The sequence below is a fragment of the Bolinopsis microptera genome, chromosome 1 (assembly GCF_026151205.1).
Source record: "Bolinopsis microptera isolate Bmic1 chromosome 1, MBARI_Bmic_1.0, whole genome shotgun sequence".
Classification (NCBI taxonomy): domain Eukaryota; kingdom Metazoa; phylum Ctenophora; class Tentaculata; order Lobata; family Bolinopsidae; genus Bolinopsis; species Bolinopsis microptera.
The window spans coordinates 16,671,632-16,696,574 of NC_087072.1; the positions used below are offsets into that span (position 1 = coordinate 16,671,632).

Genomic DNA, 24,943 nt, shown 5'->3' on the forward strand with positions numbered 1-24,943 from the left:
AAACTATCCATCGTGGGGCTAAAAGTGTAAACAAACATTTTTGCTCCGGCAAAATGTCGTGTGACGATACCTTCGTTACATTTTCAGCAGTGTAAACCATGACTATGATAATGAAATATTAGCACAAAAACACCAATAAAAACTGAAATAATGATAAAGAATGGAATATACCACTCGTTGGAGTTTAGTCAACAAACTATTTTAAAGTTTTATCCATTGAAATTTAAAAATAGATTTCACCATAACTTGAATTTTTTTATTACTCCATAAGAATACAAAAAAACGTGTTTGTTTAAAGAATCCAACCTCAAATTTTCTATATAGTATCATTGAATATAATTATTAACAAGGTCGAATGTAACAAAATTTGTTTTAAAAGCAACGCACATAGTTGGTAGTTAAAACTGTACTTCAATTATTTTAAAGTAAAACCTAATTGGAAAATGGAAACCAGCCACAAAATGATTAAATGGTATCTAAATAGTTGAATATTTAACAAAAATTGCAGTTGAATTCAAACCCATCTTTGATTTGACTAATAAAAATTTAAAATCATTGCAAAGGATATACAAAACTAGTTATCTACAAAACTTCACTTTCACAAAACTTAACTTCCATAATAATAATTAATGAAATACATATTAAAAATCATATGTTACATTTATATCTAAACATTAAGACTACTATAAACATGCTTTACCAAAATATCATATTGAGTGTTTAACAAAACTATAAATCCAAATTTAAAGTCAGAATAAAATAGGAATTAACACGATAAAAACTACATTTTAATATGAGTCCACGGAGCTTATCTTCCGTAAATTGCGTTGTTTATTGCCTCCTGAAATTGTAATCAAGTGAGTATTTAAAAATAACTAGTAGTCGAATAATCACGACCAGTGGATAATAAAAATCTCGAATAAAAAGTAAAGCAGAAAATATGACTAACCGGTGCAGTGTAAGCCATTAGGACGACAAATAGGACGAGAAGAATAATTAGCAAGCCGATGATAATATGCCACTTGAATCGTCCCCAAATCAGGATTTTGAACACTTTCCACGGGTTTGTGAACCAGTTGAAAGAAGTCTCTGGGCGGCTGAAGGAAAGTTCAGTTAGGTTACCGGCAAACATTTATCACGAACAATTCATTAACGGTTTTCAATGCAACGATTTGGTATCATATTCACACTGATCAGTGGTTGCCTGGCTACAGTGCGTGTCACCACTCACCTTAATACTCCATTCTGGGGCTGAGAAGAGCCAATAAAAATATCAGCGAATCCTTTGTCTAAATTCTAATATTTACATAGTTGCAACAGTTTCTTACTTGGGTGGTTCGAGTGTGGGGTTGGAGTTTGGATCATCCCTCGCCTTTCCTGCAGGTCTCTCGGCTACCTCTTCCTCTGTTAGTATCTCTAATTCCATCTCTACTTTACCCTGGAATTAAGTTTAGCTTCATTTAAAAAATAACTGATAAACGCTATATATACAGTTTTATGGAAATAATTTTGTGTTTATTCAGATTTTGATATCTAGAGCTAGATAGATCTCCCACTCACAGTTAGTTCTCTGGTTCCCAAAGAATCGTCATAAACAGGCCAGAACCCTTGGATTTTCTTCTTCTCGAACAGGGACATTCGAGGGTGCGCCTTTTCGTTTTCATACACGTCAAGAGAGCACTCTTTAGCGGTTTTAGTGGGGGCAGGAATTCTCGTCAAATCAATCTGAGCCCATCCTGAGAATCGATAATTAAATTCGTGATGCGGTGTGATAATTTATAGCATTTTTATAGCATTTATAGCATAGGAATACCTTTTAGGTGAATATTTCAGTGTATATAATGACAACTGTGCAAGCCGGGATAAAGGATAAGGGGTAAACAATATTTTATTTTCCTTTTATCATCAAAATATTATCACAATTACCTAATTTGTCGTCTCTACTGAGAACATCCTTATCGAAGACTTCCAGATGCAGGATTGGATCAACTTTCATAACAGTCTTCTCAATATGCCAGAATTTACCCTGTAAAAGTATAATGAATATGATAGATGCACAGTGTACATTAACATAAGCTGTGAATTAGTACCCATAGTTTAGCACCACTGCCCTAAACAGATTAGCTCCTGAAGTTCTGGGGCACCAAATGTTGTTAAAAGGTGCTAATCTCACTTCACTAAACATAGTTAGGACGACTATTTACGACTGCTTATGTGAACTTCAACTGAGGGAAGTTCAGAAACCACGTACTCTCAATCTCGTCATGATGTTTAAATTTGTTCCAGTTCTGATGATCCTACTAGGAGGATTCTATATGGCTGCAGGTATGCTCACTTGTTTTGTCAGGGGTAGACACTACAAATCCTACTTGATATATGTTCCATGTGTGATCACCGTGACTCATACAGAATCAAGCCACTGGCCAGTGCCATATCATTTTTTAACACTCATCTTATTGGTTCAGCCAATTAAATTACGAAGCTTTTAAACAAAACTGGGGATGAGAAGTTCTGGTTCTCTTCTTTTCCCTTCTCTTACTCGAAATATCTGACAGCCTCAGGGATTCCGTACACTCAGTCTGTGTCAGTTGGGGGTAATAAGATGTGGTATACGCTGAAATTCCCAACTCAGTACGAGATAAACAAGATCTCAATTAAAACGGATGCGGCTAACGAACAATATCTCCAAGGAGTGGAGGTATATACAGTACACATGAAGAGGGATCATTTTTACTAGCGCGACCAATCTTTATCAAGTCTGATACAATGTCAGCTACTTTAACCAATTCACAATTTAACATTTCCTCCTCAAATTGTGTTTCTCCAGGTGTATCTTGACAGTGGGTTCCTCCTCACTTAACAAGTTGTGTTTCTCCAGGTGTATCTTGACAGTGGGTCCTCCTCACTTAACAAGTTGTGTTTCTCCAGGTGTATCTTGACAGTGGGTCCTCCTCACTTAACAAGTTGTGTTTCTCCAGGTGTATCTTGACAGTGGGTCCTCCTCACTTAACAAGTGGTGTTTCTCCAGGTGTATCTTAACAAGTTGTGTTTCTCCAGGTGTATCTTGACAGTGGGTTCCTCCTCACTTAACAAGTTGTGTTTCTCCAGGTGTATCTTGACAAGTTGTGTTTTTCCAGGTGTATCTTAACAAATTGTGTTTCTCCAGGTATATCTTAACAAGTTGTGTTTCTCCAGGTGTATCTCGACAGTGGGTCGTACCCAGACTCCGGCAGACTGGTCAGTACACTCAGTGTAGTACCCGGACAGCTACAATACGACATCTCAACAATCCTTAATTCTAGTCCCCTCATTGCACGGAGTGTCACTGTTTTGTCGTATACGCCCCCCAACTTGAACTTGGAGGATTTTGTTTTTCATGGTGAAGGTAAGTGCAGTATAATATGTTACCCTGGGGACCCTTTGAAACTTTATGATTCCAAAACATCGGCTTAATTTAAGAACTCACTAAATTAACCAATCACACAAACAGTATTTGGTCATGTGACCGTAGGTCATTTCTATCTCAGAAGCTGAAAAGTGTGCGTGGGGTAGGGAGCACATCTGTGACAGAGACTCGAGGTGCTCCTTTGGGTGTCACTTTGAACATTCTAGCTATAAATACTGCTGGTCTCAGTGCGATGGTGATATTATATTATCTTTTTAGATTATCTACTTCTTGTTTAAACACTGTGGTAGTCGGAGTTAGGTTATCTGGCAGTTTACACAGATTTTAACCAGATTTATAAGTGTATTTCTTTCCCTCCTCTATAGTTAGATAGTTTAACCGATAATGTTTGAATCAAATGATTGATACTATGATCATATCAATAATGTAGCTACACAACTCAGGAGCGTGTCCCAGAAGAGAAAGTACAGGGTGTCACGGGTGTAAAGAGTGGTGTTGGTTGACTGGTGTCGGGGAGAAGTATCAGAGTTGCAATCAGAACAGCGAGTGTATTGGTGTCAGGATGAACCCCTGTTCCGGAGCTTGTTCTATTTAACAGTGCGGATTATTATGAATACTGGTGTTTATTTGTGGCTTTAATCGCTGTTTTGTGTTCGTCAGTGTATAAATCATTTTGAAAATAAATCAATTTTGAAATGGGATATTTTCTTCATGAAATGCGGTAATCATCATATTAAAAAATTAAAATAAAGCGCCTCAGCCACGGTTGTAAAGAGTAGTGTTGGACATAATTAGTACACTCTACATGATACATCCCACAGAGAAAACAGTTAAAGCTACATGTTTCCTAATAATAATGTTATTATTCCATAATATAATAAATTATGGGTGACAATACCCGTACCCACTGTAATTTGATAAATGGCGCAGTATATTTACCTTTTTCTTCTGGATCATCTTATTCTCCTGTATGATAAAGTCCAGTGGATAGACCATTCTCCAGTTGAAGTTACCCTCGCCGGTTAGTGATCTGTAGTGGGTATCTGTCTCTTGTTTGTCCTTCTTCTTTCCTTCTAGATATCTGTAGCATTTTCACATTCGTGTCATATCAGCAAGTTTAAAAGGTTAAAAATGCATGTTTAGAAATATCCACGCGCGTCATTGTGAACGCATGTGCTCTAGAGCTTTTGTTTGAAACTCCAAGGTACTGTATCGACAGAAATTGGCAAATAACGGTTGCATTGCTAGTAAGTGTCCTCCTAAATAATCAGAAATTGACATTTCAATAGCTTAACATACGTTCTAACGTAGATGTCTGACATTGATTCTCCCAATATGTTCGTCTCATCCAGTATGACATCTTCAGTATTGTAGATGATACAGCGAAGAATATACCTAAAGTTTTCTTACTTAGTAAAATATTTTTATGAAACACACATTTTCAGAAAATATCAGAATCCTGCATAATAATAATACGAAATGTAATTCGAATGCTATTGCTAGGTAGTTTTTCCTTTATAAAGAAACACATATTTGCAGCTCAGATACTCAAATACTAGTGCAGCTAGTACAAGTCACAGTTTAGTGTCTTACTTCTGAGGCTCTCTGGGATTTATAGCAATAGGAGCTGGAATGCTTTCATTGTAAGGGAAGAGATCAATCCACATGTGAAGCTTGCCCTGCGAGAAAGTAGAACATAGTTTATTATAGCCATGAACCGTCAACAATTAAATTATAACCCATCTATTTTCCAAACATAGAAATAGAAGCACGTATTCCCATATTGATAGTGGATTGGGCGGAGTTCATGTGCTAGTAGCGCAGTACAACCAAGGGTTGTCCAATACTCTGCTACTGTGCACTCAGTAAAACCAATGTTCCATTTCAAATACCTTATTTTAATTATAATACCTGAGGAATACCAGGACAGTCGTCATTGTACAAAGTTCTAGTCTCAATATGTTCAGGGGTGACGCCACTCTGGTGCAGGACTTGGATTGCTAGTTCGTTTCTCTCCGAGGCTGGTAATTTTACGGGTGCAGGTTCAGCAGCTTCGCTCGTTCCGTTCAGCTTCATTGGACCTAATTTCTTCTTCTCTGAGAGGAAATTAAAATATAAACATCTATAGAAAGGTACGAATTTGTGTTTTCGTAGTTATCAGACATTGTTCTGGTTATTGTTGTCGAGAATACCATATTTAAGAGAATGGAACTGTGGTCGTGAGACCAATTCAATGAGATTGTAAGCTTACCTAATTGGTAAGTTTCTCCTCCAACAATAACTTTAAGACCGTTAGAATCTCTCCTAAACTGCGGAGATGTCCATCCCTTGAGTAGACACATACGCTTCAAGAGGTCCACTGGTTTTAAATTGTCCCTCCATCGATCCTTGCTAGTTCGTGTTCTGCAAGTAATAAGTTTACTAACAAGACATTGACAATATCTTCAGTATACTAGTGATGTCTGAAGCATACTAAGTATGGACCTTGTGAAATGGTTCGGGGTCACCGGTCACATGATTTATCTCCACGTCTCGCACGAACCAATGACAACATCAACTCACTTGATGTACTGCTGAGAAACACCACAAGAGGCACGTCTCCAGGACATGTACCTGTCCTCAACATCAACTGTTGTGGATCCTATCAAGTCGTTAGCTCCGATCAGGTCATGATCGTATACTTTGATTGACAACTTGCTGTCCCGAGGCAGCTTCGCTCGGATCTGGAACATTCTGTGGAAATAAAGAGATTTAGCATCTAAAGTTTCAAATCATGATTTCATGAATTTAAATCAGAACCATAAACATAGTTCCACGATTGTAAATTTCACAAACCGCACCAAACGCTTAATTGTGCCGAAAGAGCAGGATCAGACCGGGGTGACTTAGAGTATTAACTCATAAGCTGTATCGTCTCATTTTACTTTTCCAAACCCAGCTGGCACTTAAGCGTATCATCTTGACTCGTGTCACTTTTTACACCATCCTCCACCATTCACTCTGATTTCACCGGCAACCTTCCCCAGGGTTGCCACACCCCAGAGGTAAGCAGAGCATCTCAATGCTATCCTATCGTGGGCTATCTTGGCCCAACCTCTCTTCAAACATTAAAAAAAATAGCTCTATAAAAATAGTTGCAAATCGTGATACGATTAATATATGCTCTGAAGCTATTAGCTACCTTCCGAAGATAGGGTTAACATCTTTAGTAAGATATTTGTCTTTATCACTGATGGTAGTTTTGCCACACTTAACCAAGAGATAAGGATCAACACTACCTCCGAAGTCTAGAGGTGTTAGACCCACTGCAGCAGCTACATAAACTCTGATCAAAACATCCATCGACTGATTTGAGGGAAGGTTTGAGAAGAGGAGCTTCGGAGGTTTCTTCTCAACTTGGACACTTTTGTACATTTCTTCAGTGATCTCGTAAATCTTGAGAGATCCCTGCACAGAGTTGAGATTTTGGTTAGACACAAACAAGTTTACAATAGGTAATAATTTGTAAAACAGAAATGTAACATGTTACATTTGAGGTTAAAAAGTTAATGACAATCTCTTTAAAAAAGGGAGGAAGCTCACCTTGAAAAATCCGACTCTATGTCTTGACTCTTTGTCCTCATCTTCCTCGTCACTACTACTGTCATCGTCAGATATATCGTTATCTGGCTTTACAATAGGGATGTTCTGCATCACATCATTAAAGTTAAATACCTTCTCGAGTTCTTTCTCGTATAACTGGGTGAGTTTGAACGTTATAGTGATGACCTACCAGTACATACTACATAGTAATACATAACATAAACTGTAAAATTTAAACCAGATAGTCACAAATTACAAATATGATTGTAAGATTGTAAAACTATGCCAATGATTAAGTCATACAAATTGAATCCAAAAATATCGTGCTTCATGGTTAACACTTTAACATAATGAATAGTTGACTTAAAGAACAGTAGCTGAGGTATAAACCTTAATTCTGGGAAGGTCCCGTTCTTTGAATATTCTCTTCAGTCTAGGATCATTTCCGACACACTCGTAGTACTTACTCCACCAGTCCGATACTAAAACATCGTCCGGATTAGCTGCTTTCGTTTCTTCCTCCTGAAGCATTGTAGATTGTAATGCTCAAGTAAAATCATAAGGATTATCAATCTGACGACAATCTGTGAACCTAGTGAAGGATTACAGATCACTGAATACTTCATGAGCGGCGATTATGTAGTTATAAAATGGTCACCTTGTTTTGTTGACGTATTTCTTTTCTTGTGGTCGGTTTTGAAGCCTCTTCAGCTGGTTTAACAGCTGGTGTTTCTACAGGTGTCTTGTCTGGGAGAAAATTTATAAAGATTTGCTGATTTATTAGATTTATAAATATTTGCTGTCTTAGAAAAATAAGATAAAATATATTCGTAGACCAATTTAAGGATGCAAAAAGATGCTTTCTTATTTTAGTCAAGAGATTGTGTTCATAAATACTAGATAGTTGCAAAAAATAAAGCAGTATTAAGGAGTTAAATGTTAGACAATTGCAGTAAATATTATAACATTATATAGTTGTGAACTGTGAAGTCAAGGTAGGACTCTAAGAATTAGGAGTAGAATAAGGAGATTTTGGAAGGACATGGTGGGCACCAATAACCAATCTTTCGATTGCTCTCTTTTTATCGTACGAATAAGTGTTGTGCTTCATATTGTGGAACTCATTTTCACAATTATTTTCAAAACATTTTAATTTTGCTAAAGAACTAAGAAGTCTGTTACGACGTATAAATGAGATTATGGGATAAAGTTCCAACAATTCTTGTTGCATATACGGAAGGAATACATGATATTTATATTTATGGATTTTATAGCTCACTCGTCAGTTGATCGTCACCAGCACTGATCGTACTGCCGTACTCTGTACATTTCTTGTTTAAAGGTATTCTTGTTCCTGAACAGAGTACACACTAATCTCATGAGCTGGTATGAGTGGGTCTGCTGAAGAAGCGATAGAGCCATGCAATCCGGATGGAAGTTGAATACTACTTCAAAAAGGGCTCTGCTGCGAATCATGTTTTGAAGCTTGCAAATTGTGATCAGTACCTTTTATTCTTGCTGTAATTTGTTTGATAATACTGCAAGTCACCTCGACCAGTGGAAGTGAACACGGATAAATTCTGGCGACAAAGCTAATAGCCATTCGATGCAGGAGTAGTAAAAGTAGCTGAAGTAGCTGAAGAAGTAGCAGGGCAATAGCTGGTCAAATGATAGTTTTAGCAATAGCGAAATGAAGAAGTAAGACGGAAAGATTTTAAAAATTAGTATGAATAGAAGTAGCAGAAGTAGCTGCAGAGGTAGCTGGACAATAGGATCAAATGATCGTTTAAGCAGTAGCAAAATAATGTTGTAATATATGGAAAGATTTTAAAAAGTAATATGAAAAGAAGTGATTAGTATTAGGATCGTCAACAAAAGTTCTATAAATTTACAGCAGCAAGAGTAATAAAGCGAATTCTATACATATTTTCGTCATATTATATTACGACTTAAACTTCTCGACTGAAACATTATCGACTGTAAAAGGATGTATAAAAAATGTAGGTTGAAAAAATATAGCAGCTGGAAGATTGGAAGATGTTTTACCCACCTGATCTCGGTGATGCAGCTTAGCAAGAGGCTTATATCTTTCACTAGGATGGACCCAAAATTACTGATATATCCTCACAGAATACATAGCTTCTATGAATGTCATTTAAACTAATCCGTTCAAGCCTCAAGGACAAGTAGATGCCAGAAGGTATACAATCGCTTGATTGACTTTACAATTTTGGGCTCCTACGATCCACCCAGCCCCTGGCAACTGCTAAGGTATACAGTTGTATACAGTTGTGAGTTGTATACAGTTGTATAGTTGCCGTGTCACGGTACTGTTATTTATAGTGTCGAGATAAAAGCTAATCTCTTATTTCCTTATGATATCCCTCGAGAGAGAGTTTAGGGCACTCCAACGTCCACAACGTCCACAGATAAGGAAGTTCAACTTTGAATCATGAAACATACAATTTAACATGAACATTGAACATTCGAAAATAAATACTTGGATAGGAAACGATATCTTATTTATTATGGTATCAACAGTGATTGACAACATCGAAAATAAATGATTTAAATGACAATCAAGAACGGCAAAAAGGAGGCGTCATCTCAAAATTCCAAATCAGCAGAAAATATGAAGAGTACCCCTACCATAAGAATCTTACCGGCAGAGGGTTGAGGAGCGTTAGAATTAGGGTTGCGGATAACAACCATGGGTATACCTCTGTCTAATTCTAAAGGAAAACATATAATCGATTAGTGCTGCACATGCAATATGGCCATGCAACAAAACGGATAATTTTTTATTTGAACAATAGCATTCTGCATAAGCGGAAATTGCTGGAAATGCTTGCTAGTTATAAAACCCACCGTCATCAGCGATTCCCGCTAGTTCATCGTTATCTATAAGTTGCTCCGCTGAAATTCATTTAGGCTTACAGCATTCCGACAGACAACATGCATTAATGTGCCCTAACAAAAATCATTGTTTCCCTCTTAAACCTAAAAATCAATCAAACAACCTGTTTTAGAAGAACGACTGTAAGAAAATAAAACTCACTCGATTGTGATTTAGTCATCAGAGTTGCCTTCTTCTCACCAGCAGGTTCAGGATCACCAACTTCAAGCACGACTGCATCAACCTGGCCTGGCTGTACTACTTCTACTGACACTTCTTTCACTTCTCCGCTCTCTACTGTGGGAACACTACAGTCTATCTGAAAATACAATGTTCAAAAGATTAAATTTACTCGATTGATACAACCCTAGGTTAAAACCATCAATCTCAATAGGACACATCAATAAAGAATCAATGATTTATGGACACGTTCATTTGAGTTTGAGGATATTGGTAAACAAAAATAATAGCGTTTTTGACGATAGTGGCTTAATTTTGACATCTATTAACCTAGCACGTTCAGAAGTTCTGAACATTAGCCACGTAACCCATACTCCCATATGCACCGCTCAGAAAGAAAATCTATTGTTGTTAGGCACTATAATGTTTCAAATGTCACATTTTGTGTGACTGAGTTAACTGCAGTTGTCTAATTATCATTCCTTGGTCTGAAATATAGTAAATTAGGTCAATCTAACAATTATGATACAACATTGGTTAATGGGTACGGATCGAACGGTTACAAGGCAATATTTGGGTAACTTTGTCACACTCATGATACCATACCTCTATTCTACTGTGAGGTGTCCTTAAAACCCTTTCAACTCATTATTTTATGGTTGCTCTACCAAGCATAGCCCTAAAATATGTTGTTTTGAATAGTTAGCTAATACAGGCACTTGGTTATTGGGAAATGAGGTTAATTCTGTCACAATATATGAAATTTAAAATTTTGGGCGAATAATTTATATCTGATTTTGGTTTGAAAGGCGGGAAAATTTTATATGATAACAATGTAGTTGATGCAAGTTAAGATCAGTTGATGTTTACATTGTCACAAAAAATCATACGAAATCGTAAATAGATTAAAAACAATCATTATAGAATGAAATAGTCTCTTATAATAACTCTTATAATAACTGATGTGACAAAGTAAACATGTCTTGCCCCTATTTTGAAGATCTATATTCTATACCTCTATTAGAATATTGTCCAGAACATCAGAGCTTAAGTTTAACAATTTTAGGTTAAATTTGTCAAAGTCACTAAAAATGTGACAAAATTAACTTTTCATGCCCCAACAATTTCAAGATAGTGTGTAAAAATTAGCATAGGCTGCTTTATTACCTATATAAATCAAGATCCAAACTACAAAAATTATATGTTAATGTGATGACGATTACCTAACTCTTATAATAACTGATGTGACAAAGTAAACATGTCGCCGACCCAGAAGCCGACCCAGAAGGATATTATACAGAAAAAAGAGAAAACTCAAGGCACGCATCAGATGTCTTAAGATATTAAACCCGGACTCCCTCTCCTTACCTACCCTAGAACATAAAGTAAATCTGATGGCTTATGAAATTCAACAAAACATAAGTATGGAGATTAACGGAAGAGAGCGCAAAGCTGTACAATGCGTTAAGAAAAACCCGAAATATTTCTTCAGCTATGCAAAAAGATTTTCTAAGCTGAAATCAAATATCGGTCCGCTAAGAAGCAGCTCCACAGGAACACTACAACATGATGCTAAGAAAATGGCGGAAATCCTTCAAGACCAATATTCTTCAGTGTTTAGTGACCCTGACAACGAGAAGAAAAAAGACACAACCAGCAATATAACATCGCCCTCAGAAAAGTTAACATCATTCAACTTTAGTAAAGAGGACCTCATCACAGCTATTGATGAAATTGATGCTGACTCGGCAACATCTAATGGGGACATTCCAGCAAGGATACTGAAAGCTTGCAAACAACCGCTTTCAGAAGCCCTGATGATCATTTGGGAGAACTCCTTCAGAAATGGTCAAGTTCCTTCAGTCTATAAGGAACAATATATCACACCAGTGTTTAAAAAAGGAAACAAAACAGACCCGGGAAATTATAGACCTGTCTCGTTAACTTCCCATATGATAAAAGTGTTTGAGAGAGTACTAAGAAAGAACATGGTAGAGCACTTGGAGTCGAATCACATATTCTCTAAGAAGCAACACGGCTTCCGGAAAGGTAGAAGCTGTCTTACACAGTTATTACAACACATGGACTACATCCTAAACAACTACCTAGACAGCTCCGAAACAGACGTGATATACCTTGATTATGCTAAAGCCTTCGACAAGGTGGATCATTCCCTACTTCTTAAAAAGGTTAAGTCGTATGGAATACAAGGTAATCTGTACAAATGGATTGAGCAATTCCTCCTTGATAGGACTCAAACGGTCATTGTCGACGGAAAGCATTCTAGGTCAATGCCGGTTATCAGTGGAGTACCGCAGGGGACTGTACTTGGTCCAATCCTCTTTCTTCTTTACGTCAACGATCTAGATCAGTACGTGAAAGATTCCAAACTTAGCAGCTTTGCCGATGACACCCGAATAGGCAGAAAAATATCGACGTTAAACGACTGCAATCTTCTTCAAGAAGATCTAAACAGAATCATACGTTGGTCCGAGGACAACAACATGAAACTGCACGAAAACAAGTTTGAACTTGTTTGCTATAGAACACCGGCCTCTAAATCACTTTCAGAGGAGCTGCCATTTATGAGTGACATCACAAACTACACCACTCCAAATGGATCAGTCATAGAAAGAAGTACATTAGTGCGTGACCTAGGAGTCAACATGTCCGATGATTACTCCTGGACACCACATATCAACATCATGGTTGACAAGGCACGTCAGATGGCATCTTGGGTTCTTGGAGTATTCAAAGACAGGACAACACCTGTTATGCTCCAGCTCTACAAATCCCTGATAAGGTCCAGAGTGGAGTACTGCTGCCCGCTTTGGAATCCAAACAAGATCTTTGATATCCAGTCTATCGAGAGCATACAACGCCAGTTCACTAGACGAATTCTAGGGCTGAGAGACACCGATTATTGGAATAGACTGAAGGAACTGAAACTTGCATCACTGCAAAGACGCCGAGAACGCTACACCATCATACATCTGTGGAAAGTTCTCCAGGGTATATGTCCAAATGACCTAGATGTACAGTTCAGAGAGAATGCCAGACTGGGAGTTAAAGTTATACTCCCTTCTCTCACAAAAAAAGCATCAGCTGCTGCACGCTCCACCTACGACCACTCATTCGCAGTGAGAGCTGGAAGACTCTGGAATGTTCTCCCCAAAATTGTCAATACTCAAAGGACTTTGACAAGCTTCAAGACATCTCTTGGAAACTTCCTAGACACCCTTCCAGACAAGCCCCCTACTCCTGGATACAGTGCAGAAAACTCTAACTCGATAATAGACTGGTGCAGTCAAGGAGGTGGTCCGCAGATTGCGTGATGGCCGTGAAGATGCCTACTTCTAAACCTATCAATAGGTTCAATAGGTTCAATGTCTTGCCCCTATTTTGAAGATCTATAACTCTATTACAATTCAACATTCTTTCAGAAACGATTGGAAGAATATTGTCCAGAACATAAGAACTCAATTTTTAAAATTTAGATTTATTTGTCAAAGACATTGAAAATGTGACAAAATTAACTTTCCCTGCCCCAACAGTATCAAGATAGTGTGTTAAAATTGGCATATGATTTATTACAGGTATATTAAAGTATTAATCGATCCAAACTACGAAAAATATCTTTTGATCTGATGACGATTACCTAACTCTTATAATAACTGATGTGACAAAGTAAACATGTCTTGCCCCTATTTTGAAGAACTATACCTCTATTAGAATACTATGTAACTTTATCATCAAAAAATTTCGATAAACTAGTTATTTTGCCAGCAAGGAGCTAACAGAGTTATAATAATTTTTTGTGACGAAATTACCCTATTTTTGACCATGTAGCGGTAGTTTAATTGTGACACTGTTAACATATTACCACCTGATAATGATTTATGTGACTGGTGCATGGTACTAGCAGTGTTGTTTGATCCATAGTACGTATAATATAAGGGGTTTAAGCTGGTATATCATTATTTGTTCAATTTCACACATGTTCAGATATTATCAAGATTATGTGACAAAGTAAGCTTGGTTGTGCCTCTGTGTTTTAATTCCTTACGACTATATGATATAATAACAATTCCCAGCACTTCCAGGCCATCAAATAAACTTACACTACTCAGCATTGCTTATCAGGGTGCCCTAAACATTCATCACATATTTTCTTTAATGTGTGACAGAGTAAACCTGAATGCACCATCTAACGAAAAAAGTCGTCAAATATGTAGGTAATGGTCATATGTACCCATCCAATCAACTGGACACTCAAAAATTTGGTCAAAAACGGCAGCAAGGGGTCCATATTTACTCCGTCACATGTTTATAGTGTGACAATGTAACCATTTCCGTGCCGGCCGTATTTAAGCGATATCTTATCACCTGATTAAGATATCGTTATGTGACAAAGTTAGCCTAGAGGATGAAACGATTATCCTAACCATCAAGGGTTTAAGTAATTTCATAGTGTGACAAAGTCAACTACACTGTGCCTTTTAATAGGGTCACTTATATTTACCAATATCCTCAAACTCAAATGAACGTGTCCTTATATAAGCTCATTTTCAACAGAAGAATTCTTTACTATTGTGAGTACTGGGACTCTCTCCATACAAAACTCGATTATATCTCTTTTACCTCTGTTATTGAAGCTGAAAGGTCGGTGGTGCTTGCTGTGGTAGGATCCTCTAGGTTCATCTCTTTGCCAGCGTTCCTTTTCAGTGCTGAAATTGCGTTCATATGAATCTTTTTTTTACCGAAGAAATAATTATCTGCCGCAGTAACTACAATTCATCTAATGAAAAATGACTACCAATACTGAATACAGAATTGTTAGTTTTATCTGTCATTTGAACAAACAAAGTTCAAACGAGAAATGTTTTCAAGATATTTATAGTGACTAACTTTCCATATGCTCAGCCAGCTCCATGAGAGCCTGGAATGTAGTTCTATATTGACCATACTCTTTGATCGAGCAGACTCCTATTAGAGGGGTGTATCCAAAGTTCCTGAAAAATTATGAACATACAAATCTCATGTATAGCTTCGAAAAACATAAAATCATTAGTCCTTGAACTGGAATTTCCCTGTTCATAATTAAATGTTTACCTGTTGTCTAACACACGTATATTGATGGGAGGCAAGTATAGCTCGTTAACTGGTAACATAACATCAATATAGTTCTGGGGGTTCTTGAAGTTTGCGTGCTTCTTTACACTCTTGATCTTCTCCATAGTTAACACTTCTCCACCAACTTCAATCTCAAGATGTGGAGAATCCACTGCTGACAGTTTGAAATCTTCTAGCTCACGCAGACCCCAGGTCAGAAACTGGAAATATTGGTTAATTTGATGCTAAGTTGATCAAATCCAGTGTAAAAATAAACATTAACTGAAATTCATTGACGGAAAAATATTCTTCGTTCTTATATTATGAGGGTGTTTATGTATGAGGATGTTAATATATGAGGATGTTAATGTATGAGGATGTTATCTACAAAACGGTAAGTTGTAAGAGGATTATATCATACTTCGACTCTGGTACGTGCCAACTTTGGTCGGATGTTATCGGGAACAACAAACTTAGTGTTCCCCTCCATTCTCGGTAAAGGTGGAAGCTCGCTCCCTCCGATCTAGGTTAAGAAACAATGTAACTTATTATTTATCTACTCAACATTTAAAATGAATACCATAATCGAGTTTAATTTCATTCTCATTATATGGGAATTATTAATAATAATGAAAATATGATTCATACCTCGTAAAGCTCGAAAGCGGCAAGGAGCTCGCCTTTAGACTTTTTAACCCCAGCAATGGAGTACCACTGTAGATGAGTACCAGATTCTAGTTGGTAAGGAGCATTGATCATGGTAGGGGTGCACACAACCCTTCCTAGTTTGTCGTGGTTCTGGAAATAGGAAAACGAGCTGGACAGAGAAATCAAACATCCACTGTCGTTTAATGAGTTTATCGTCAATATTTCAGCCATCCATATAATTTAGCAGGTGGCAATATAGCAGCAAGTAGAATTTAAACAGTAATTCAGATTAGCTGAGCAATAAGAAAACAGTGAAAAATTTGCTAACAAAAGAGGTTAGTTGATGTAAAGATAAGATTAACACCGAATATGCAGCTAGGGGTGTAGTTGATACCTTAACGTACATTATTTGGAAGGATATAATTTTGGGTGCAAGATTTTTTTAAACGTGCATGGAAGCCGGAAGTCCTAACGGACTTTAATCTGGGTTAAGTTCTCGGTCACCCGAGCAGACATTTTAACGTGAGAAGTGAACCTCCAGCACCCAGGTAGTATCCGACGAAATATAGTCCGATAAGGTAACACTAAACCTGAACACAGATACTCACTACGAAGGCTGCGGGAGTGCTGTTAAGTTTTGCCTGCACATGTGAGGGAATCTGTCCTGCTGCTAAATCTACTGACAGTGCATCTTTTTTGCTTTTAATCTTCTTCATTTTATCATGCAAACCTTGGTGCTGTCAAGATTTCGAAAAGGGTAGAAGTTTAAAGAGGATAAAAAGTTGTAGATAAAGTTATTGCATGCATAGTTTTTTAACCGAAGGTATAAGAAAGACTGAGTAAGAATTCTTTCTTGATAGTAGAGACAGTGCTAAAAGATCTTAAAGGGCTAAGTGCTTAGTTAAGGTAAAATCGTAGAATTCAAGAACATGGGCTTCAGCACATAGAATTGCTTTCTGTAACATATAGCAGTTATATAGGGGTTAGAATCTAACAGAGGAAGTTAGCACTAGCAGTAAGTATTTAGCTCTTACATTTAGCTGCAACATAAAGCTGTAACTTGTAGCCGTAGAAGTAGCTGTAACATTCAATAATCATTTCATAACTTACCAGTGCATCCTCATCGAACACCTCTATAACTACATTTGGTGGGTTTCTAGCAATATCTGCCTTGTCTCCACAGATCTCAATGTTATCCAGCATGATGGTAGTATCCCACATGGGACTACAGGACTGCTTGATGACCTTTGTCACACCACTTCGGTTTCCGAACACAATCCTAGCGTATGGGTCGGAGTAGCCCGTAGCATCAGCTCCCAGGAGACCCCTGGCTTGGTAGAGGTATGCTCTCAGCTGGTACTTCTTCACGTTGTTGGCCGGATACTCTGTCATGATACGAGGAGCTATGTTGAACGTTTCTGCGTCGTCTTTGTCCTTGTCATCCAGATCCTAGGTGATAGGGATTTTGTAAGAGAGGTCTTAGTTCAAATACAAAAACATATGTTTAATCTGATATTTTATTTTCAATTGCCATAAGTAAAGAATTTTCGTAGTAGCTACTCAAGTTTGAGACAGACATAACTGAGACCCACCTTATACACAGTAAATGTGATGGGTACCGGAACCTCGCTCACAAGCTTTTTGTTCCACCTCCTTCTTCGGACCATATCGAATGTTTTCTCTTTCAGATGGAATTTGGTGGTGAATAGTTTGCTGTACTCCCAGCCCTCTGGGTCCCTTTCGTCCTCTTTAGCCTAGGTTCAAATTTTTAACAAAATGATCAGTATTGAAATTAGCAGCAGTGACAATAAGCAGGTTTGAATAAATGAAATAAGCGATTATATGACAAAGAAAGGTTATTATATGAAAAAGAGAAAGATTGTATGATTATTGATTTCAGCAGAAAATTTCAATTAACAGCCATGCACGGGCATGCGTAGCCAAATTAGGCTAAAACCGCTGCCGACCTCAAATTTCACCCAACCCACTTTGGTTTCTGCGCCAGTTCTCTCTCTAACTCTTGCCCAGAGTCTCCTCCTTGCTAGATGGTAGTTCCTCTCCACTGGTCCATAACTCCCCATATCCGCCTCATCGGTATACTCGTATCCCGCACTGTCAACCGCTCTCTGGATATCCAGTAACCATTCAGTAGTCCACTTCCACCCCTCTTTACAAGGTATCTCATCCATTGGCGGACTGTCGTCCCCTTTCTCGTCCTGCCACCAAGTGTCAGTGGAGGAGGCGGTCCACTTTGCACCGGGCTTCCTGGTTTGTCCTTGAAACACGGTCTCTCTGAAAACTGGAGAGAGAGTGAGTTGGTTAGTTGCCTATAAATTTGCTGTTTGTAACCTGTTACAAACAGCAAACTTAAAGCATATAGTTATTAGTTATGCTTTAAAATAATTAGCTTTATCACGTGCCAACGTATTCACTACTCTGAGACCCTATGAGGCTTAATGTGACCAGCCACTGCTTTTTCTTTTGTTACGGGCCCGATATGGCCGAAGTCAATAAAGAGCCACACAGAGGGGGAAACAAGGGCGTGGTGACGGCTATCCGTCGAAATGTTAGGTTCGTGTGACCACAAAAGAAAAAACAGCAGCTGGTCACACTAAGCCTCATAGGGTCTCAGATGAGTCAGATAGATGTCAGAGCTGTGAACACGTTGGCACGTGACCAACATATGGCACGTGACCAACATATGTCAAGATGATTATTTTTGTGACTCGCACGTGGCTCTTTATTGACACTACATGACATTATTGAGCTATATTATTACGATCGTAAACTTAATGTAAACTTATGTTTAAGCGTATAAGCGGCATATTGCGGATCACGATATTCAGACTTTCAGAAAATCAGTGCGATTAGTTTTGAATCGCACCAACTATGTTTCGGTTTCTCAAAACAGTGCGATCAATTTATAATCGCACTCCCTGTCCGTTCACAAGTTTCATTTAGCCCGGAGGAGGAAAAACCGAGACAAAAAATCAGGTGCGATTATGAAAAAATAAGTGGCCGTCAAATAGGTCAAAATTGGAGTTATATAAGTAATCAGATGGAGAAAAGAATTAAGTTAAAACCTGTTAAGCCACGCTCATTGTCAAAGGAAATAGCTTTATCCACCTGGATAATCCAATCCCCGTCAAACCTCCATGCTTCTGGTGGTTCAAACGAATCTTTGGTGATCTCGTACTGCAAAGTTATTCATGATCCACTAAAAAATATAGCTAGGTTAAAGTAAAGGTTTACATTTTTAAAATAAATGAAAGTAAAGGTACTTTTAGGTGCTTTTAAAACAAACCTTGCCAGTACTATCCGACCACTTTGGTCTGGGGAGAAGTTTCGTAGTCCAGCTTCCGCATACGCTCATCTCATTTTCATAAGTTTCCGCAAACACAGTTACTTCTGATCCAGAGGGCGTCTTAAATGCACTGGCGACGTGTTCAAACTTTCCAAACCAGATATTCATGGAGAGATGGGCTCCGATCTTCTCTTTCATGGGCTTCTTCAGGAAATAGGACCCAGTTTTGCCACAGTTTTTACCTCGTCCCCTTTCATTCTCAGTGTATAGAATCTCATGGATGGGGATCCTAGTGTAGCCAATCCTGCTCGTTCCACTCATGATCCAGATGAAAACATCGGGGACGCTAATTTGAGGCTGAAATTGATATCAGCGTTAGAAATAGACAGTTTTATAAAACAGACACTTCATACCGTCCAGTCCAGCTATTTTGCTTAATATCAATTCATGTTCATAATTGTTGACCAGCAGTCATTAAAGGCTGGACAAAAGGATGTAATAATAAGTATTGTATTTGTAGTTGTACCTCAAAACAGAGTGATTTGAACTTTGATATGACATTTGCAACACGACTCAGCTTTTTTTCAGGTGCCACCTTTTGTAGGCATCCAGATTGCATAGCTTCCAGTTCATCAAGACAACAATCCTGAGGAAAATGGCAGAGTTAAGCTCTACTTCTTATACTTTACCAGACAAGCTCCAAGTGAGATATTATTAAAACATAACCCATAAGCTTAAAGTTACTTTTAAACATATGTTTGAAAATAAACTCACGAAGAACACAGCATTGGTGTTCTCTTCATCTTCCTCGTCCTTCAAGGACCCCGAGGCTGGCATAGGCAGATCCGAGGTATCTTCATCATCACTCAGTTCTATCAGAGCACCCTCAGCTTCATCATCCTCCTCCTCTTCTTCCTACAGTGGGACAATAATTTCAGTTTCAACCTTTAGCCCATGGTTCTAGACAGAAACCATTGTAATCAGAACATTTCAGATATTATAAATTATTCAAAAATGCACTTACAATTTGATCAAGCTTTGTTTCATCGTCAATATCGATGACCACATCATCAAGACGGTCCAAGTTGATACCAACAAACTCGGGAGTTTCTTCTTCTAAATTTTTAACCAATCCCTAATGTTTGGGCAAATTATTTTTATTTATCCGAAATAAGAGAACGAAGAAATTCGGAAAATGATAATCATGTTTAGTGAATTATATATTCTCATGGATATTTTCATTTTAATAGCATGGGTATTGGGGAATCGAGATCACTTACAATTTGGAAAAGGCGCAATTTGTGCAGATTCCTATCGAGTTTAGTGGCGTTTTCTGGAGGTTCCGGAAGAGCGAGACCCCTGAAGGAAACATTCGGTTAATAAACAAGGTTACCGGTCAGAGCATCTAGGTTTTGTATTAATGAAACAGAAAGTTTGGTGATGGATAAACAGAATAAACAGTCACTCACGTAAGCTCGCTTATCAGGTTTTGGATCATTTCATTACATTTTGTGGATAGATCAGATTGCTTTGCTCTGGCGAGTTCAATGATTTGAAACTTCCTAACTTCTTCTTCCTGAAAATAGAACCGGATTATTTAATGGCTTCACTTGCTTACTCGCTTACTTTAAAACTATTTAAGAAGCTTTGGTGACCACTGACAATAATCTTGATAAAAATAAAACGATTTATTCCAGGTCTCATGCAGGTAACTAGGTTCTATTCAAGATAAAAGAACATTACCATGTATTCCAGAGTCCACATCATAGTGTTGTAGGTCTCCACCCTAAACTCCACGTCCTCCCACTCCGAATGTATAATTACTGCCGGTTTGGAAGACGACCAGGGCATGAAGTAGTAGTGAGTACCATCGTACACTGCAGCGGTAAAGAGAAATCAGGGAATTTGAATGACAACCTGGTAGAACCAGGATATATATAATATATATATTATATAGATATTAGATGGTGAATATTTTAGACATAAACGTAGCAATGACAGTAAGATATGTACCTGCATTACAAGGTTGAGTGGTGGAAGGGTGGGTGCTGCCGTTCATTGAGAGACTGTTTCCGTAATCTCCGATACTCACCTCAAACTCTACCTGACTGTCCTTCTCTCTGATCATGTTACCAGTGTCAAACGATGTGAACAAGTGGTACTTGTGTCGCCTCAGGCTTGACTGAAGTGGGAGGATATTACTCTAATTAAATATGATTCACAAGAAACATTAAAACTATTTAACTGCGAAGGCAATACCACTATCAGCCGGAGGGAGGTTCTTGAAACATATAGATATTATGATAGTTTCCAGCATTCATTACTAGATTTGGTTATAACTAACCATCACATCATCACTCTCGTTTTGAGGTATGTTCGACTTGTTTTTGAGAGCTGGGTCTGGTTCTCCCATATTTGAGCCTAGTTCCATCAAAATTCTACCTCTGTAGGCGATTCCAGGCTCCTGAGGGGTAATTCACGTGATGAAACAAACTGCTTTGGTTAACAAATGGTAGCTTAGGACAGGAGGATGGCCCTTACTCCTTCCTCACACAGAGTTTGACTAGGGTGACGAATATGCCGTGAAATAAAGCAAAGGAGGATATTTGTCATGTCCCAAACTTACATCTCCCTTATTAAGATCTTCGTATTTTCCGGAGAACTCCGTGAATTCTCTGGGAGCTCCGTACAGTGGAATGTAACTTGGGCCAAATGTTGGCTGGAACCCAAGGTCTGAGTTAGTAGAGGAAAACGAAATCTGGGACATTTTGAGCAATTTTGTTGCTATCAGGTCGTCACCTCCAAAATCATCACTGAAACAATTTGTGTTGGTTATGAATGAATAAATGTGAAAGGTAGGGTTACCGAAAAGTTTGGATAATATTCAGATTTGGTATTCGTTTCGATCGAATATTCGGTGATTCGGTCGACCGAATATATTTAGTCGCTGAATATGACCGAATATCGAATACATATTTGATGATTCAATTACCCATTAACGTTCGCGTGATATAAATTTGACTTGATACTGATAGATGTTGACTAGAAGTTAGAACAGTTATCCTTCATTTGTTCGCCTCTTTTATTGTTTCATAACAATTATCAGTGTACAATTATTAAACACCTCTACACAAGTAAAGGTGCCGCAAATGTCTGCTTCAAACAGAGTTAACCGTTTATGATTCCACTCATGTGGTGACGTATCCACCTGGACCCAAAATTCCATGTAACTGTACATTGTACGTGTTACTTTATAATTTCATGTGTAACACACAGGGAACTCAGTAGTCGTTCATACCACAGGAAGTTTTACATTTAAGGCGGTAGGACGAATGGTGTCGAAACACTAATTAGAGAAAAAACCGTCAAAGTAATAAAAAACTGTAAATTCCCAATCACAGTAAACCTACGCACCTATCCTTGACTCGGACAACAAATTTCTCCGCCATGGACGGGAACTGGCCATGAATAACGAGTTTCTGTCCCCACACCGGGTCGAATGTACCGTACTGAGTAGACGACTCTATCTTTGATCCTGCAAACTCGAACTGAACGAAGGGATCCACCAGGTCTTCTGGCTTTTCCTAAATGGATTTCTAAATTTTAGTGTCAGTTTCATTAGCTAGATTCACAAGGATGCACATTTTACTTTAAAAATAATCATGTTATTAACCTTGCAGCCTCGTTTTCTAAGTAATAGTACATACCCCGCTGGAGAAGAAGTTTTTAACACTAGCCAGAGTCGATGAATCCACTGAAAAAGATTAACTTAATTTCTACTTACATTATATTATGTAGTCTACTTACGGAATACAAATGTTCATGTAGTCAAACCACTAGGTTCCGAATCGATTCAGCGATTACATAAATCGCTATAAAGCTATAACTGTATTAAAATTGAGTTCATGAAGGGGTTTCTTACTTTGAGGAAGATCCTCGCCAGTGTAGAGTTTGACAGTGAACTGGCCGGGTTGGAGGGTGATGCCTGGAGGGTAGAACACATTACTAGCTACGTCTATCTCTGTGTCACTCTTTTTGGACAGCTTCTTGTAGGATGCTCCTGGTGGGATTATCTGGATCGACACGTTTACATAACCCTGAAAAGGAGGCGGTTCTTAGTTGGAGACATGAGGAGTGTTCTGCGTTTACATTTAATAACATATCATGGTAATTCAAACAAGCGAGCAGCTTTAAGAGTTAAGAGTTAAGATGAAGAACAGTTCAGCTGTGTTTATATTCCATACCGTTGTGCCCTCCTGGGGCTCGTCGGGATCAATGATAGCAAACCACTTGTAATCGAGAAGCTTATCCTTCTCAGTGAAGGCAACAGTGAGATCTAAATTGTAAAGTCCGATCATGTTGTAGGGCGGTTCTTTAGACGTGTCTAAAACCTGGTTTGAGAGTGTTAAAATGAAATTTTTATAAAAGTCAACAATTAACAGGAAAATTGATTTTGCTTCATATCAGAAATCAATTTTGAGTCAATTGGGCGCTTTATTTCATTTACAGTTATGAGAAAAAGGCAAATGTTGCTACTGTATAATTCACATTAACTTACCGCAATTTCAATAGGTAGGTTGAGAAGATCTTTCTCCGATTTTGTTACAGAGAATATGACGGTCTCGTTATATTTGGGAGCTTTGCCATGTCTTGGCTGGGTTCGTAGTAGTTTGCTGTCCAAACTCATACGCACAATAGGAGTTTCGATGCTCCCTTTTAACTGCCTAGCAAGGGATTTAATGGTTATGAAGCAAAAGTTGAGGAACGAGTTCCTTTTTCTCTGCGATATTGATATACGGTAGCTTATATTATGGACTATGATGTGGGATAAAAATCGAGCACAGAATAGAATAGATACCTGGCTTTGTGTACAACGAATCTGATCTGGAATGTTTCTTGTTTGGTCGATAACGAACCGAAATCAATCTTGGCTCTTGCCTCCCTGAAAAGAGTCTGATGAGTTATACACACTTTGTAAATGGAACTTTCGATGAAACGTGTTTATCCTTGAGAGCTCGTAAGTGGATATAATGATTGTAAAAGAAATTTTCTTGCAGTGCAGCAAGGATAATGGATTTAACGAGGGTTTACGTTTCAATCCTAATAATGCAGTTGGATTAGGAATATAGTTAATTTTATAATAATAGATAAATCACTTACTCAACGGCGGTCGACATGCCGGGTTTTCCTCTTTTTTTCTTTTTCTTCCGTTTCTTTTTAGATCCAGGGACTGGGGTACCATCCTGTTTAGTAAAAGTGTTCTTATTAAAAACAATCAATAAATGTTCTATAAAGTCAAAACTTTATTTGTACAAAAGAATGTATGGTAAACTATAGTCAAAGAATTTAAAATATTTTACCGCTTGGAGTTCCTCTTCTTCATCTTCATCCTCCTCTTCTTCCCCTTCCTCCCCTCCTTCCTCATCTGCGTTTCCACCTTTCTCTCCACCACCTCCAACACCCAGACTTACTACCCCCTGGGAAGAATAACTTATCAATAAATTATAGTGACCGGAATAAGAGAATAACCGGAAAAGTACTGAATGATTCTGAATAGTACTGGCCACTGATAAGGGCTATTAGCAGCTAATAATTAGCTAATAATTAGCTAATAATTAGCTATGGTTATACCTCAGTCGCTCTCTTCTTAGAGTCTATTAGTTTGATCTCGATATCGTGCCAGTCAGACTTCGTGTAGCCAGTGATATTACCCGTACCGTACGCTAGCAATCTGAACATGATTGTTGTTAATTGTAACTCGAACATGATTGAGAGCATAAACATTTGAGATGTAGGTGCATTATATAATTATTAA

The 24,943-nt window shown here is 38.0% G+C and overlaps 2 protein-coding genes across 14 annotated transcripts in view; one reads left to right on the top strand and one right to left on the bottom strand.

Moving 5' to 3' along the window:
• Positions 1-238: 238 nt before the first annotated feature.
• The window catches only part of LOC134825986 (myoferlin-like), a 32,951-nt gene continuing 8,246 nt past the window's right edge, over positions 239-24,943 (bottom strand). For 2 of the 13 annotated variants that reach the window (XM_063838215.1, XM_063838213.1), the window contains exons 4-48: positions 24,760-24,859; positions 24,489-24,605; positions 24,289-24,371; positions 23,987-24,070; positions 23,687-23,852; positions 23,373-23,519; positions 23,051-23,225; positions 22,836-22,882; positions 22,543-22,712; positions 21,755-21,941; positions 21,473-21,592; positions 21,142-21,310; positions 20,872-21,005; positions 20,598-20,704; positions 20,409-20,487; positions 20,153-20,263; positions 19,903-20,043; positions 19,655-19,774; positions 19,129-19,485; positions 18,908-19,019; positions 17,813-18,123; positions 17,417-17,578; positions 16,935-17,273; positions 15,825-15,974; positions 15,598-15,699; positions 15,177-15,397; positions 14,973-15,076; positions 14,706-14,791; positions 10,047-10,203; positions 9,857-9,904; positions 7,647-7,735; positions 7,379-7,510; positions 6,989-7,144; positions 6,588-6,853; positions 5,969-6,139; positions 5,658-5,809; positions 5,318-5,502; positions 5,000-5,085; positions 4,706-4,801; positions 4,346-4,487; positions 1,927-2,026; positions 1,561-1,736; positions 1,329-1,438; positions 950-1,097; positions 239-841 (exon numbers count right to left, since the gene is read on the bottom strand). In XM_063838215.1, coding sequence (XP_063694285.1) covers positions 809-841; positions 950-1,097; positions 1,329-1,438; positions 1,561-1,736; positions 1,927-2,026; positions 4,346-4,487; positions 4,706-4,801; positions 5,000-5,085; positions 5,318-5,502; positions 5,658-5,809; positions 5,969-6,139; positions 6,588-6,853; positions 6,989-7,144; positions 7,379-7,510; positions 7,647-7,735; positions 9,857-9,904; positions 10,047-10,203; positions 14,706-14,791; positions 14,973-15,076; positions 15,177-15,397; positions 15,598-15,699; positions 15,825-15,974; positions 16,935-17,273; positions 17,417-17,578; positions 17,813-18,123; positions 18,908-19,019; positions 19,129-19,485; positions 19,655-19,774; positions 19,903-20,043; positions 20,153-20,263; positions 20,409-20,487; positions 20,598-20,704; positions 20,872-21,005; positions 21,142-21,310; positions 21,473-21,592; positions 21,755-21,941; positions 22,543-22,712; positions 22,836-22,882; positions 23,051-23,225; positions 23,373-23,519; positions 23,687-23,852; positions 23,987-24,070; positions 24,289-24,371; positions 24,489-24,605; positions 24,760-24,859 — 6,448 coding nt within the window. In that variant the 3' untranslated portion in view covers positions 239-808. Of the gene's footprint in view, positions 842-949; positions 1,098-1,328; positions 1,439-1,560; positions 1,737-1,926; positions 2,027-4,345; positions 4,488-4,705; positions 4,802-4,999; positions 5,086-5,317; positions 5,503-5,657; positions 5,810-5,968; positions 6,140-6,587; positions 6,854-6,988; positions 7,145-7,378; positions 7,511-7,646; positions 7,736-8,267; positions 8,343-9,651; positions 9,721-9,856; positions 9,905-10,046; positions 10,204-14,705; positions 14,792-14,972; positions 15,077-15,176; positions 15,398-15,597; positions 15,700-15,824; positions 15,975-16,432; positions 16,562-16,934; positions 17,274-17,416; positions 17,579-17,791; positions 18,124-18,907; positions 19,020-19,128; positions 19,486-19,654; positions 19,775-19,902; positions 20,044-20,152; positions 20,264-20,408; positions 20,488-20,597; positions 20,705-20,871; positions 21,006-21,141; positions 21,311-21,472; positions 21,593-21,754; positions 21,942-22,542; positions 22,713-22,835; positions 22,883-23,050; positions 23,226-23,372; positions 23,520-23,686; positions 23,853-23,986; positions 24,071-24,288; positions 24,372-24,488; positions 24,606-24,759; positions 24,860-24,943 lie in introns of all 13 variants that reach the window. The other 11 variants (XM_063838219.1, XM_063838216.1, XM_063838207.1 and 8 more) reach the window with 10 other exon arrangements.
• Positions 2,192-4,102, top strand: LOC134826002 (uncharacterized). The gene is made up of 5 exons (XM_063838245.1): positions 2,192-2,325; positions 2,556-2,698; positions 3,196-3,385; positions 3,528-3,641; positions 3,850-4,102. The coding sequence occupies exons 1-5, from the start codon at positions 2,265-2,267 to the stop codon at positions 3,999-4,001; spliced, it is 660 nt and encodes a 219-aa protein (XP_063694315.1). The 5' UTR covers positions 2,192-2,264; the 3' UTR covers positions 4,002-4,102.

Excerpts from the sequence above, each read along its gene's own strand:
- LOC134826002 (XM_063838245.1), top strand. The coding sequence starts at position 2,265 with ATGATGTTTAAATTTGTTCCAGTTCTGATGATCCTACTAGGAGGATTC. Across the intron at positions 2,326-2,555 it reads AGGATTCTATATGGCTGCAG|CCTCAGGGATTCCGTACACT; the intron begins GTATGCTCACTT and ends AATATCTGACAG. Across the intron at positions 3,386-3,527 it reads TTTTGTTTTTCATGGTGAAG|AAGCTGAAAAGTGTGCGTGG; the intron begins GTAAGTGCAGTA and ends TTTCTATCTCAG.